The sequence below is a fragment of the Xenopus tropicalis genome, chromosome 8, assembly GCF_000004195.4.
Source record: "Xenopus tropicalis strain Nigerian chromosome 8, UCB_Xtro_10.0, whole genome shotgun sequence".
NCBI lineage: Eukaryota > Metazoa > Chordata > Amphibia > Anura > Pipidae > Xenopus > Xenopus tropicalis.
Window position 1 is genome coordinate 59,873,190 of NC_030684.2, and position 16,565 is coordinate 59,889,754.

At 37.4% G+C, this 16,565-nt stretch overlaps 1 protein-coding gene across 1 annotated transcript; it reads left to right on the top strand.

Annotated features, from left to right (window-relative positions):
- Positions 1 to 715: 715 nt before the first annotated feature.
- Positions 716 to 16,352, top strand: sash3 (SAM and SH3 domain containing 3). Its single transcript, NM_001016498.2, is given in 8 exon segments — positions 716 to 776; positions 7,687 to 7,776; positions 8,781 to 8,924; positions 10,164 to 10,284; positions 11,976 to 12,133; positions 12,602 to 12,814; positions 13,822 to 13,972; positions 15,498 to 16,352. Coding segments are annotated over 8 exon segments (1,170 nt in total). The 5' UTR covers positions 716 to 719; the 3' UTR covers positions 15,734 to 16,352.
- Positions 16,353 to 16,565: the final 213 nt, after the last annotated feature.

Consider the following 16,565-nt stretch of genomic DNA (forward strand, 5'->3'; position numbering starts at 1 on the left):
TGATTGGGATCAGGAACCTTGCTGAGCCAGTGATGTATGGACAGCAATGTAGTAAAGGAGTTAAGTTGGTTGGTTTGGCATAAAGAGAAGCATGGCCTACTGTTAATTAAGTTATGTTGCATAAACAGAATAATATAAGCTTTAGTCACTGAAAACTGAACATTTAAAGGGAATTCCCATCTCGGAAAAAAACTTATAAACTTTCCCTCTGCACTAAATATTCCCTAGCTTTAGCATTTTTATGTTTAAAAAGACATGGTATATTTTATTCACTTCATTCACTATCCATTCCTACAGGTTATGGTCTGGTTGTTTACTGGAGGGTCATTTAAGGAGTCAGGTTTCCAGGGGAGTGCAATAGTATTTCTGAAGCCATTTCATTACAATGATATTGCCAGTGTAATATATAGGTATATGTGCTGGGTCATCAAGGGGTTAATGCAGTTGGCAGGAATGAGACTGCATGCCCCCTCAGAACTGACTAACTCTGAAATTGTCTCTAGGGAGTTCAGCTGCAGTCTGATGCTGTGGTTTCCTTCCTTATTCACAGGTCCTCTGTCATCAAGTTCTGCTGCAACAACGAGCCAGAACTGCATTTTGGGCAGGTCATGTGACCTGGCTTCCTGTAAGTTCTCTCCTTTTGAACTGAAAGACAAGTTTTAGTGAAAATTGCCAGTCTGAATGTGTAGTCTGTATACTGAAGCCCAGAGATAAGAGAGATGTTGCGACGGAAGCCATCTAATGCATCAGAAAAGGACCCTAACCATAAAAAGAAGGTAGGACTTATTGTGCAAATAATATCTCTGAAATCAATTGCTGAGTACATGATGAGACTGACTGAATGAGATTTTGCTGTTACAGCAGCTCACATGTATATATACTCATATTAACTTGGGACAGTTTGGTTGGCTATAGCCTCTCTTTAATATAAGGCATTGAAAACCCATGGAAATTCTATTTCAACCTTTCCTATTTCATACCTACCCTGTACTGAAGAGTATAGTATAGCTCCCATTTCCTGCACCCTTATATCCATAATATCATAAAGACTGGCTGACTGACTGAATTCATTTTTAAACCATATATTACTGAGGGGATAGTTTAGCTCTTACTGTAATTCAAACAACTAGCAGAAGTCTGCAAGGAGTTCCATGACCATATAAAACCATAACCAAGTCTGTTAGCAAACTGGGCAAAGTTTAGATCATTTGGCCATCTTGCCAAGTAAACATACATTAGTGTGCGTGCCTATATTTTCAACTGCTGAAGGTACAGATACAGACTATCATTGTGCATCTAAAATATGTAACCGGGCATTTAAATGTACTGCAATTTGTGATGTGTGCACAGAGTGTTCCTTCCTGTTATACAGATCGATGAAGCATTTGCTTTAGATAGCTACAAAACATCATCCCTATTTAATAACATTTAATACAGTTGATCATTCTACTGAAGCAATTATATTGGATTATCTGTGGAAATGGTCAACAATGTTTTCTGGTTCAGACGGTCAGTATAAATATTATATTGTCAGTGGTGTATATCTATGGTTACATAGTCTTTTCACCCTTAACTTATGAAACCTTTCATACAAGGAATGCAACAAATCCATAATTTGAGTCCTCAACAAAAGATTCAGTGAAATACCAAACTGAATCCTAATTTACATATTTAAATTGAAGAAAAGTAAAAAAAAAAAGGCCATCATCTTGAAAAGAACATTGTTGCATTCAGTTGATAAGAGCTTTAATATCAAATAGAGGTTTGATTCAATTCAGCTGAACACTTAGGATTCAGTCAAATCCAAATCCTGCAAAGTGCTACAATTCAGCTGTATCCCAAACATAATTTTATACCATAAATAATAGCAGAATGACATTAGCTCTACATGGTGCCAAAGTTTTAAACCAATTAGGAATAAACAAGTTATTGATGTGGGGAAGAACATGCATTACTCAGATACTTATTTGGTATTCATTATCTTACTCTGTGGTTTAGTCAGTTCCACCAAATTGGTCTGATATTTTGATACCAAGTGATACAACCCTTACTAGTTGATAGTGATGAATCAGAAGAGTTTGTAACAAGACACATATTAATCTCTGTGAACATTCACTTTGCTCCCAGTTATAGAGATAATCTTATATAGTCAGAAGCCCTCAAGCGTTAGAAAAGTGACATTTGCTAATATAAGCAATGCCAAAAACATCTCCTGACAGCCTGGACACAGCATGGCACCAAAAAAGATTTCTGCAAAAATAGAAGCATGTACTGTATGTATGAACAGGAGTTTACATGTTATATAAAAGCACTACTAAATACAAGACTACTGCGTATGCAAAATATGTAATATACTCAGTGGTTTCATGTAGAACATACAATTCATTCATACAATACATTCACTGTATGCTGTTCCTTTTTACCGTATATCTATTGCATGCAGAATATCTAGACCAGCTTACTGACATGTCAAATTATGTGTGATGTGTCCTTTCAAGGAATTAGCATGGTGGAAATAAAGTATAATATTTGAACAGGAAGTATTACCACAAAAGGTGGCCCACAAACTGGACATGTAGAATAACCAGGTCAGAGAAACAGAGCTGTTGTTTTGTTTGGCTGTCTTGAAGAAAAAAAATAATCTTTTTGGGCAAAAAGAATATTCTAGAAAAAAAGTTATTTTATGGCAGAAGTCCAGTTATGGCTCCCTTTTGGCAGGCTAGAGGTTATTGAACTACAAAACTGTATTTTGCAATGCACCAGACAATATGCTGCTCAACTGGATGATATCTCCCATTTACCTTGTACATAAAGTTTATTACAATTCAGGGCAGAACTCCATGGCTCTGTATACTTGTACTTAAATTTTAGGGTAAAGACACGCGGAGCTACTTAGTAGCAGCTACTTGTCACGGCTACTAAACCCCCGAAAATACCCTGCCATAGACAATACTGAGAATTGCCTCTGCTAAAACACACATAGAGGCAGTTATCAGTAAATGATCTGCATTGTCTAATTTTGTAGCCATGACAAGTAGCTGCTACTAGTAGCTCTGTGTGTCTTAGAGTTCTCCTCTGGTGTACTGTCTGTTCACTATTTCATAAATGTGCCCCTTTGTATGACACTTTTTCTAGGACACAATACCAGGAAATAAATGTAGGAACTAGGGAAGTCATGATGTGGTACAACAAAGGATGTTGCAACCATTGAAACCAGATGCAAAATAGAGAGCTGTTTTACATATTTAGTGGATAGGCACTACACTGTCATTTAAGAAGCAGTGGTGAGCACTTTGCACGTAAGCTTGTATCATTCTGAATGTGCCCTTTAACATCATCACAGGGGAAGATGCCTTGTTTTAATGAGATATGAATTGTTTATTAAGCTGCAGAATTGATTGGAGGGAGGGTTACTTGTTGTTATTGGCTGAGTGTTCCAGCAGCTGTGATAATTCTCAGTGGTATCCAACCCAGTAGGGGCAAGAGCAATTATTGCAGGAATGCCCACCTCGCATGAGATAATGGGGATACAATATTTTCTGAAAAAAGGGGTAGTTGTGAATATTTTTGTCTTTCCCAGTTCTCATTTACTTGTCTTTTTTTACAGTCAAATGGTAACTTCCTGTCAGCTAGTCAGGTGTGAATTCATTTCCTGTCAGATTTTCCTCTTGCAGACATTTACGCATTCTCCCGACAAGAACAAATGGGTTAATGTGCATATCTCAACACTGTATCTACTTTCAGAGAATGTGAGGTTTTTGCATCCTGCCCAAAGTGAGATCTTTTCTGCACGAAAAACACAAAGAAACCACATGTAAAACAATGCTGCAAACAGAACAATGTTTCCATCATGTTGTAAGAATGTGCTTCAGATAAAGGTGTTCAGCATTGATCCACTTCTTCGTTTATTGTTTATGTTTCTATTTTGGAATTGAATACAAATAAATGGAGAAATGTGCCATCAGACTCATTAATGGAACTAAAGTTATGGCATTTTTGTGGCACTCCTGTTTTCCTGGGTTGCAGGGAAGAAGTGGGGGTATTAGTTTAGAGAAACGGACTATTATGCTGGGCCTTCTGTGCATCACTGCTACACTGATGGGTATCAGCCACTGGATGCATTAATTGGGCAGATTAGCCTGTACATCTAGCCACCTCCTTAAGGTGTCAAGCCAGACTTAAGGTGGGCATGGAGAGAATGATATAACTACCATATTTGATTGGGCAAAGGGGTGCTGCAGCCCCATAAGCACAAAATACAGTGGTTAAAATAAAATTAACTTTTGTTTTGAGAGTAAAGTGCATTTATATATCCAAATCTCTATGAATTATTTATTGTGCTTTCTCTTACCACAGTCTGGCATCAGTAACTGCTTGGTTTTGTTGCCTGATGCTGCACTTCTAGTTAATACTTGCAAAGATCACCAATAAATAGCATTCTATTTCATTGATGGCATGCCAATAGCAATCTAGCACAGAAGGCAGAAAAACACTCTACCCACTACTGAATGGCATGATACAGTTACCTCATTGTTCTATGTCTTGTGTAAAGGCAAGAGGTTTGTATCCTCACACAGATTCCCTATCATGAATCTGTTTCCCTGGCCAGCGTTACTAATTATTTTTTCAGGCGTGAGCAAAAGCCGACTCTGTAATAGCACACTCTGAATTAGCAATGTGGACCCTCCTTGACCCACTCCGACAGGTGGGGTCAAGTAACAGGGTACTATGCTCAGGTCTAATGTACAGAAAATATAATGACAATAATATAATATGTAGCAATGCTATACATGGAAGAGGAATTTATCATTTTAAAATAATTACGAGAAGAGGATTTTGTCATCATAGTATAAAATAGTATTATACTGCACTTTCAGGAACTTCAAACTCATTTACTGGTGACACAAATCTATATGTTGCAAGCCTGTGTGCTATGAAATGTTCGTATGTAAATCCTAGATGAGGAAGTGATAACCATGTGGGGGCAGATTTGGTGGTGTGTAAAAACATATACTCAAACTGATATTGTTTGGTTTACTGATTACCTACGTAAACTTTTAATATAGTGACTACACAATTTCTAATCATTGTGAAGCTCTGTACTGAAATACTGCATTTGGTAGACTTTTCACTATGCTATTCAAATACAATGGATATATTTCATAGCCTGAATCCAATTGTCAATTGCATATGAAACAAAAGTTAGATTTTTAAGGTATACACAGTCATATTTACAGCACTATATATATAATACAGGTCCTAGTACTAGTGCAACCACTTGTTCATTTATTGACCCAAGGAAGTATAGTGTATACACTGGGGTGCATATTTATTATGTGGTGTAAAACAAATTCGCAGAAAAAAAACGGCAAAAAAACTGTGTAAAATAAACAAAGATTATCGCTGTCTGAACGCCAGATTTTACGCCATTATTTTACGTAAAAAAATTACGCAGATTTTATGCCGGTTTTTACACGGCAAAGCCTGGTTATGTGTGGCGAATTTTCTCGCCGTTTTTTACACAGTATAAGAAATATGCCCCTACATACATATCTGTGTGCTAGGAACAAACTTAGGGACCTGTTTGTTCTTCAAATTAAAACAAAAGACTTCATCCATAGCACCTCAGAAGACATATTATCTTTATTAATTTGTATGCAGAGGATGATAAAAAACGAAAAACAGGTGTGTAGAACACATCTCTTGAAAACTGGTAGTGCAGGTAAGGGCTCCATGATGCCTGCTCTCTTATGCATCATTGCATTTAGAATTTGGATTTGGGGGATAGTAGTTTAATGTCAATCTTTATTGCTTTTCCTGTTTGTATAGTAAAAGTTAAATATGGTTGACACACTCCCTTTTACTCTGAATTGAAACAATCAGACAGAATGAGCAATCATAAAGCAAAGTAAACTGTAAGTCAATTCTTCAGAAGTTACAAAAAATACAATTACTGCATTGTATTATAATATTATTAAACATATCTTTTTTGAGTTAAGCAGTACTGTACTGACATTTTTCAAAAGTTGTGAAAGGAATGTGATTCCTGAATTGCTTGAATTATTACTTTTTAATGAGTGTTATTAATATATAATAATCTGGTAACAGACAATGCAAAACTTTTGACAATTGCTACCCTGTGAACCCTTACTTACCTTGTGTGTTCCTCCAGCATAGCCTCCCTATGACACATTTAAGCCATAGTATACAGTATATGCAGTGCCCTGCATAGGGGTAGTTAATGTGCATGCAAACCAGTACCTGGCACTTAGAGAGGGCACAGAACATGGGCTGCATGGAGAAAGAACGCAGGGTTCACGAAGATTAAAAAAGGAAATTGGGGACAGTTGAATAAATCCATTATAAATTGTAACGTATACACAGTCTTCTTACTTACAGGTAGTAGGAAGGATAATTGATTTTTATATTAGCTAGCCCTTACTTTGTTACTCCATCCTAATCCTACATAGAGCTGTATGTGTTCTTTTGTGCTTTTTCTTAGAAACCCTGCTTTATATAGACATTGTTATATTCTATATTTGAATAAAGATGCCATCTTTTATAAAACAGTATCATTTGTGAAGAGTTGACACATTTTGTTAACTTTATATAGAATCATTTCCCTCTGCCCTTTAAAACTGCTTACTGGAGCAATCTATATATAGTTTTTTTCCAGCAGATAAGAAACGTGCTTTGCCTATTCAATGCCATATGAAATATGCTCTGCCAATTAACTCATATTTACATACTATCATTGTGGCAAGAGAGAGAGAGGGTCAGGCTTATGGCCATTCTCATAATAAAAATATTATATTTTTTGAAAAAAAATTATACTTACATATATAACAATTTCTGTATCATGCTCTGCTTTTAAAAATACACATATACTATAAATGTGTCTGCTTATTAGAATACTTTCCTGACAGTCATGAAAGTGTAGTGCAGCTACTAGGATTCCCTTTGGATTCTTCATTTTTAAATTCTACAAAGTTGCCCCTTATTGTGTAGTTCTAGTCTTCATGTGCAAGTAGGGATAACAGGCTCAAGTAACCTTTTCAACAAATTAACTGTATTTAGCCTCCTGGCGTAGAAGACATAAATCAAATATCTGATTGGTTGCTCTGGGTTATTGCACTGTTGCATCATAGCCAGGTTTAACTAAATGAGCCAATTATTGCTACAGAAATGGTGACTATAAGCATACAGGTATTTATGAGTATAGACATAGATTCTATAGACCTAATATGACAGATAGTTGATTTTCACAGTCATGATAAATGCAATTGTCTGTAGTAAACAGGTCAAGTGAATGGTCTGTTGTGCAGTATGTGAAAAAATGAACTGGGTCTGCATTCTTGTATAATCTATGCAGATTAAGGGTTAGTCTGGGTATAGTTGACTAGACTAGAAAGTAACTTGGGTAGATAGGTAATATAGCAAAACTCAAAGCATCTTAGTAGGTACATTACAAACAAACATATTAATATCAAATATAGAAACAGAATAACAGGAACTGTTTCTTTCAGTGCTTATCACAAATGAATATTTGTATATACCTGGAGCTGTGACCATTAGCCCTTCCAAAACATTAAATACATTCACCTGTGACAATGGAACAATTGTCTTTAATCATGAACACTGCACACATTGACTGGTCTTATTAATGATATTGTTACTCGCTTCCAGCTGCAGCGTTCCAGTAGCTTCAAGGATTTTGGAAAGTCGAAGCCAAGTTCACCTGTCGTGAGTGAAAAGGAATTTAATCTGGAAAATGATGTGAGTTCCTTAATTCTGCAACATTCTTGTGTATCTGCTGCATATGCCTGCACCTGGGCTGGCACAATGGTTCCGGGTGCAGACAAGGTAGGAGGCTGATGCCAGCATAGGGGCTGATCCTTGTCTTGTGTTTTTCCACAGGCCGAGTTTCAGTGCCATGTGGCATCAGCCTTACAAATGCAGGGTAACAGTACATAATATTCTAATTACTTTGGTGCTACTATTCCTATAACTCTGCAAGTGCCAGTGACCCTGGGAATGGTCAATAGAATACGGGATTAATGTTCATTTCAATGAGAGCTCACTCATGCAGCCTGCCTGTTTTTGGAACTTTTCATGTACATCCAGGTGTCATGGGGTCACCCATATTCTAGGACATATTCCAGTTCAACCAAGCAGCAGGGTGAAAGTCAGAATGAAAGATAACTAGTAGAGTAAAAAAAAATAATGATAGCAATAAAACCAAAGGCTCAAAGTCAATCTGTTCTGTTGCCATCAACAGAAACCCTGACAACCAGGTAACCTTTTAAGTTGCAAGCTAGGAATAGGCAGTACAGGGATGCTAAATAGTAAATGCCAATTAAAACGTTGATTTGAACAGGCCCCTCTATTCCATTGTACAGCATTCTGGAGTGCTCAGGGCCGAAAAACAAAACAAAACATATCACAATTATTACAAGCAAGCAAAAGTGAAACACTCACACGCCAAGTTCCGTGTCAGTCTGATTTTTCAATGTGTTGCTCAATGATTGGCACATACTGATGGACAAACTAGACAAGGTTACAAAAACAAGTGTCTGCTTGAGCTCCTCCTCTAATTAAGAAATAAAAAACTGCTATTACATTAAGGTGTGTGATGAAATGATGTATAAGATCAGGAAAGCAGCTTTATAAGTGAAAAAAACTATTCCTAAAGATGTTCTGTTTTTTAAATTTATATACCTCTCTCTTATATTTTCTATAACTGAACTGAACATTGCTCATTGCCACTGTTCTTTCTGCAGATTCCTGAAGATGAAGCTGGAGTAACGGCAGATGAGAATAAACAAAGCTCAGGCAAGCTCAGTAAGAAATGGAGAGCTGTCATTTCCCGCACAATGAACAGGAAAATGGGAAAGGAGGTTATGAAAGCAATGGCTCATGAAATAGTAAGAACAGATTAGGGCACCACTTCCTGTAATTCTTTCTTTGTTCTCTTAAAGGGAAACTGCACCTTTTATATTGGCCTCCCACTCATGAATATGATAGATATTTCTGTAATGATGAATTCCTATATAAAAAAAATTACAGTACAACTAGAGTTCATACAAAGCGGGGGGGGGGGGATACCAAGCATGAAAATGCTTCTAGGAGGTGCCAAATAAGGGCTGTGATTGGCTATTTGGAAGCCCCTATATGGCAGCCTATAGGAGATTCAGCTTGGCAGTACTCTGGGTTTATATTTAACCAAAACTTGCCTTCAAGCCAAGAATTAAAAAATAAGCACCTGCTTTGAGGTCACTGGGAGCAACATCCAAGGGGTTGGGGAGCAACACAATTCTCACAAGCAACTGGTTGGGGATCACTGTTATAAAGCCTCTTTAGAGTCCTGTTTAAAACAATGTGTTTGCTATTTGGCAGAACCCTGGAACAATCACTATGTCAGCTAAAGCTATGTGGAACTACATAAAGAAGTGCAATATTGCAGCAAAAATTTTGGATTCCCTTTAAGAGTTTTCACCTTCTTTACAAAAGACAACAGTTTATTCAGATTTTATTACAAAGATATCCCCTGAGCTGTCTAGATGAGCTAATTGGTCAAATAGGAACAATTGACCCTTTGGTGGATCCCACATGAGATTTGCTTGGACAGTGATTACTACACATACTGATGAGGTCACTAGCTGGATGGATATATGTACGTCAGAATCTGCTTGAATCCATATTTCCATCTATTTCCAAATATTGGATCAGAAATCTGCTTGCCCAGAAACACATGGACAGGTTCCAGACAGTGGTTAATTTTTCTAACCAATTAACATTTGTCTATGATAATCAGAATTTGTGCTGATTTGGGGCATGTGGGCAGATAAGTCACTTTTGGTGACTTCCTATTGACTTTCCTATTATCTGACATACATGCTCCACTAAGAATCGAGGCACATGGAACAGATTAAGTGTAGTGTTGAAGTGGTTAAGGGGGAGGCAAATCACAATGATGACACAGTTCTGTCTATCCAGGTTAGTAGCTTAACCTACCCCTGGTGTCAAGTGAGTACTGCTGGAGGAATGCTGTGTATACAGTGCACTAGTGGCACCTATGTGGTTGCACATGCCCAGAAGGTTGCAGCCATAGCTGGCCATCATGCTATACAGATAACTGTATCTCTTTTCTGGCATTTGTGCAGGGAGAACCAACAGGTCCAAGCTCTCCAATATCAACTGATGGAAGCATTGATGGAATGCATAGGAAATCATCCGATCCTGAGGAAAATCTACACTCACCCGTTAGCCGACAAACCTCTAGTGGTGAGTTCAAAGAGTGAAATATGCATCTTTTATTGTGCTGTGTTATTACAAAAAGAAACAGCACCAGCAATTATCACTATAGTGATTTCTATTCCTTGTGAACAGAACATTTTTCCATTTGGTCTGAGCAGATAGTTGGTGAAGAATCTTAAATAATATTTATATATACAACATTTTTTAACTTACATACTGTATATGTGTGTATATATATATATATATATTTATTTGAGGGTTTAGGTTTGCACTGAGAGCTTGTACAAGAGAAGCTGTGTGGAAAGAATATGGAGAAATACCTATTTAGCAAAGAAATCCACATGTTTTTTACCCAAAATGTAGAATTCCAGTGTTGTTGCAGTTGCTAGGATTGAGTTGGACTGCGGTACCTGGGGGCTCACTGGTACTTGACTCAAGGGCCCACCACTCAGCAACTGCTGCTCACCACTCCATCCCAGCCACCACAGCTCCCACTGCGCCATGCTACTTACTTAGCTGTTAAAAATTACAGATGACCATGTGTTCCACAGTGGAATGTGCTGAAGTAGAGAGGGGAGTGGTGGTGGTTGGGGGCTTCTGGCTTGCGGGCAGGTTGCAGGGCCCAACAGGGAAAGGGACCACTGGGATTTTCCCAGTATCCTGGTGGGCCAGCCCAAACCAGACTAAAGGAGTTGGGGTTTCTAAGTCTGGTAAACGTGATTTCTGGCAATTGTCATGAAAGTGCAGTCTGCAATGTGCCTATAGGTGCATGGCACTGTGGGAACCCTAGAGCTACCGCCTGGTACAGAGGTGGTGGTAGCTCCAGGGATCCCCTGTGTTAGTCGGCACAGTAAAGCTCAATCTGGAATAGGAGGCAGAAGGAAGGCAGTGGCACTAAGGGCAATTATAAGGAATTGCAAGGAATATGTTAATACAAGTGCCTTTAATGAACAGGATTTTTCCATGCATCTGACTAGGAGGAAATGTCTGGCTCACAATTTCAGTGTGCTAAGTTAAGGACTCTTTAACTGTATACCCTGGGTATTACCAAAATAAAGCAGTGAAGAAAAAAGATGAAGGATTTATTGGTTTGGTAAGATTGGTGAGGAGAGACAGAAAACTTGTTGGTTTTATTTTTTTAAGACAGCCTCTATATATAGAATACATAGCAATATTCAGCTTCTCTGGAAACCTATTATCCAAAAAGTTCAAAACTACAGGAAGGCCATCTCCAATAGAGTCTATTTTAAGCAAATGATTCTAACTTTTTAAAATGATTACTATATTCTCTGTAATAAAAGAACAGTACCTTGCACTAAATGATAACTAATCTGTATGAATCCATAATGGTGGTAAAGCGATCCTATTGGATGTATTTAACGCTATAATGTTAGTAGACATAAGATATAAAGATGAAAATTACACATAGACCCCTTAAAGGAAAAACTCCAGGTCTCAAGCATTCTGGATAATAGATCGTACACCTGTATCACTAATGCCTGTTTATAAAAATCAAATATTTTTAATTGCATTGCTTATACAAGCTCAATAATGCAGGTTTGCCTGCTCAGACTGCTTTGATACCCAAAATGCATAATTTTGTAGATGTTCCTATGGAATAAATCTGGCAGAAGTAGACCATATTACATTCTTAACAAATGTGCCTAAAAATAAATACTGTTGTGCCCTTTTAAACATTGTTAGCATTCTCCTTACAGGCAGTGAGGTGTTCAGTCCTTCATTTATGATCAACAACCGAGACAGCATTAACCTGGAAAACCTCCCTCCTCCATATAATGGGCCATTCTGTGGAAAAGCTAAAGTTCATACAGACTTCATACCAAGTCCATATGATGGGGATTCTCTCAAACTCAAAGTAAGACTATGCCAATTTTCATTAGTTGGAATGCAATGTTTGTAATTCGCCTCTCTAAACACACTGTAGTCTAAAGCCCTATGAAGTATTCATGAGCCAGGGCCATAGAACAGGACCCTTCTGTGCCATTTGGTAGGGAACAACTAAAGAAATTAAATACTGCTATCTCATGCAGAAATCAGTTTTTCTTCTATTTCATATATTTTGTTCCCTAACTTGAACCAACAGTCTGTGAAAAATTGCATTTTGTTGCAAATCCAAAGAAACTGTGGCCAGCACCCTTGGTTCCAGAAATCTCCTCAGGTGTTACTGGTGAAGGGTTTTCTGTGGACAATTAGGATTCAGTGGACAATTGCTTTTCTATATCTGTACTGCATCCTCCACTGCCAGGTTTAATTTGATGAGTGATTACCCACTGGGTGTGCAATAAATCCAAACAGCTGTGCTATAACTAGTATTTATTTACAGAAAGGAGACATCATTGATATCATTGAAAAGCCACCTGTTGGTACCTGGACAGGCATGCTAAGAAACAAGATAGGAAGTTTTAAATTCATCTATGTTGACCTTGTGCCGGAAGAAACTGAAACCCCCAAAAAGACAAAGACTAGGACTAAAGTAAGGAGCAAACGACAGAAGCCTAAGACTGTACAGGAGCTGCTGGAACGCATTAACATGCAGGTTAGATCTTACCCCAACTTTTTGCTGAGTTAATTTCCAGAGGTGTAACTTGAGGCCCAAGGGATTTAGTGTTAATTTTGGACCTGGGCATTCTAGTATACCCCAGCATAAAATGGCAGTGCAACCTGTGACCCACAGCATGTTTTTTTTTATTATGCTGGTGGTGGTGTGGGATTCACAATGCAGTTCTATGTTGAAGGCCACAGTGTTATTTTATGTTAGGTGTTGCTAGGAGTCACATTGTCATTTTATACTGGGATTTTGTGGAGTCAAAATATCATTTTTTGATGGAAGAGAAATGCTGCAATGAGGGTAAACACATTATGATTTGTATCTGAATTTTTTCCACATTGCGCTACATTCATAAATTTTCGTAATGATCGGTATTTTTGCAATTTTTCCGTCGTCATCGCGACTTTTTCGTATATTTTCCACGACTTTTTCATTGCCGTGGGGAAAAAATGGATTGGTTTTTCTGGCGTTTAATATCACGCAATACGAAAAAATCACGACACTGAAAAAGTCGCCACAAATACGAAAAATTATGAGGGCGCCGAAAAAGTCGCAAAATTTTCATTTCCAATACGATTTTTCGGATTCGTGGATTAGTAAATCTGCCCCTAACTGTTCTTGGTAAATTAGAAAACTGCTACTAGTACTACTACTTATAATAAAATATTTGAGCATTTATAAAAGACCTGCCCATTCTACAAAATCCTAACAAAATGCAGCAAAAATCAGTAATGGCTGAAGGTTAAAGATTTACATAATTTGTTAAAATTATTAGAGGCCCTAATTTCCCTGCACTTCAGGTTGCTTTCCACATTCTGTAACCCAAGCTCCCAAACCGACCTTACAGTGCTCTGGGTGTTGGTGCTTTGTATGATGAAAAACTAGAGCTACAAGTATATATTTTTTAATGTGATTAACATAACCAACAGCAGGTATTTTTTCACAAATTAAAAAAAAATCTCCTTTTAGTCCACTGTGCTTTTGTTTCTTTGCAGGAACATATTCCAACCCTCCTATTGAATGGATATGAGACAATAGAGGATTTCAAGGACCTGAGTGAAAATCACCTGATTGAGTTAAATATCACAGATCCTCAGCACAGGGTCAAGCTTCTCACAGCTGCTGAATTCCTGCTGGATTATGACAGTACGATTGTTAAAACTTTTAAGATTTCTGTTTATGTATATAATGCAATTCATTTATAACTGCAATATAATTTCGAAGGCACAGATATTTATGCCCATTAAGGACAGTAAACCTAATGGAAGTCTCTCAATTTTTCAGAAAATATTGCTAGGATAACTTATATAACAGACTTTGTTTTGTACCATTTTCAAGAGTTTATGTTCTAAGATGGTAAACCAACTGGCTTTCGTATGGGAAATAACTGAGACAGTCCATTTCCCCCCTGAATTATTCATTTCGAGGAATACTTAATGGGCTTTTGTCATTTAAACAAGAGTAAACTGGGAGGCAGTCATTAGGGCAATCACATATTTTGCCTTTGGATCCCACAGCAGAGGGCTGCTCTCTATTTCCATTCTACCCCTACCTGATGGGCATTGTGTTGGCTGAACATCCACCTGTGCTTTCAACTATGCACTTTAATACTGGGATGGTGGGATAGTAATTATAGTAATTTAGTACTGTGTATAGTACCTGTATATTACATGTGGGTGTTCACAGGGCTATGACTTTAGTTGCTTAGGGTGTGTCTATAGTTTCTGTTTCCCAACTCTCAAGATGGGGTAAGAAATAAATCTGTTACAGTATGTATTTTTCAAGAAAACCATCATGCTATACAGTATTTATGCGAAGTAGAAAATAAAGACCAGGCAATCTTGACTAATTACTAATAAGAGGGTCACTTAAAAAAAAAAAAAAAAAAAAGCAGAATACTTGAATTTGTATCTAAAAATGTATAATGTTTAGTAAAGCAGAAAGAGAACCGCTCTAATGGATAATAAATCAGGGCCTTCTACATTAAGGGTGATGGTACAAAGTATGCTTTGTTCAAGATTTAAAGTCCAGGACAACTGAATGCAACCCCCATTTCTTCGCAATTGATGCAAGTTTTTATTTTTCACAAATCTAAACATGCGAATTAGAGTTTGTATTTAGTTCAGCATTCTGTCCAAATCCAAAAAATGATGGATTCAGTGCATCCCTAATGTATCTTAATGCTGGGCGCATAGGCACTGAGGTAGTTCACATTTGGCTCAATGTCCCAAGTGATCAATGCATGTGGATAGCAAATTACAGACTACTTTGTGGAAGAATAGCCATGCAAGCACTTGCAGCTTTTGTTTGGCCACTCAGTCAATCCTTTGGGCGGAATCAGTACACGCATATGACATTTCTGTGCATACATGGAGAGCTTAACACCTTTTTCTAAAGAAGTAATATCACTCTAAACTCTACTGCTGCTTAGACAAACACACTCATAACTTGTATGATTTGTATTGACCGTGTGTTGTGCAAATGCATATTACACATTTTACTGCCTGGCATTGTAACTTATAACCTTTAGATGTTTTATGACCATATGATAATGAATGCATAAAGCATTTACATTGTCTAAAAAGAGCTATATTTAGTTCACTGTAAAAAAGCATTTTTTTTTTTTTGCTGTGTCCAAACAACTACTTATTCATTTTTTTTTTTATTGTAGCTGGCAGTGAAACTGAAGGCATGACAGACACAAGTTCTATGGAGCACAGTATTCACATTCCCCGTGACTCTGGCTGCTATGAAGGCTCAGAGAATCTAGAGAACAGCCGGGATGATAATGAGATAATCAGCATAGATGAAGACATTAAAAACCTTTGCTTGGTTGAATCCACTGAGGTGAAACATGCAGTGACTGAACAGTCTATAGCTGGAGATACAACCTGTACGGAAGGCTGACGATCTGTAGATCCTGCTCTGTTGGTACTATCATCTCTTTGGATCAAGCCAAATTGCTTGGGATGCTGTTATTCATTAACTAATAAGCGAAGAACATAAGGCTGGTGCTTTTCTGGTGATAAAACTTTCACTTTGTGTCTTGGAGAAATGCACCATTACCACCATTTACAAAGAAAGTCTAAGTTTTATAGGGCTTTCCATTATATGCCCTAGTTATCAAGGCACAACAATTTTCTGGAGCTATTGCCTTATCTGTATTACATCTGGGTTGATAAGTGGAATACTTTCATTGGATTAACAACCAATTCTCTGCCATGCTCCTGCTCTATTTTTATAAATTTATCTTGTTATTGTGCAGACTTTGGTCGCTTAGTTTTCACATACTTTTTTTGTTTAATATTTATATAACCTTAACTGCACCCACAACTGTGCAGTTTTCTTCAGGTAAAATGGGTGTCTGGTCTGTAAAGCTTACACTGGTGTGAGAAGCTGAAATATTAAGTAACTTGTTTCTATTGAGCAGCCAAAGGGAGCATCAATAGGAACTGGAGGACTCATCATTTAACCTGCAGCTAATTACAGACACTATTTAAAATAAATAAATAAAAAGATTGCATTGGGTATCAATGACAAATCTTTTCAGTGCTGCCAAACAGGAAAGCATGCACAATACACATATTTATATACACAGTTGTTCTCGAAAGTTTGTGAAACCTTTAAAATTTTCTATATGAATGTGACCTAAAACAACATCTGGTTTTCTAAAGTCCTAAAAGTATATTAAGAAAACCTAGTTAAACAAAACTTCCTTAGGATTAATTTGAAGGTGAAC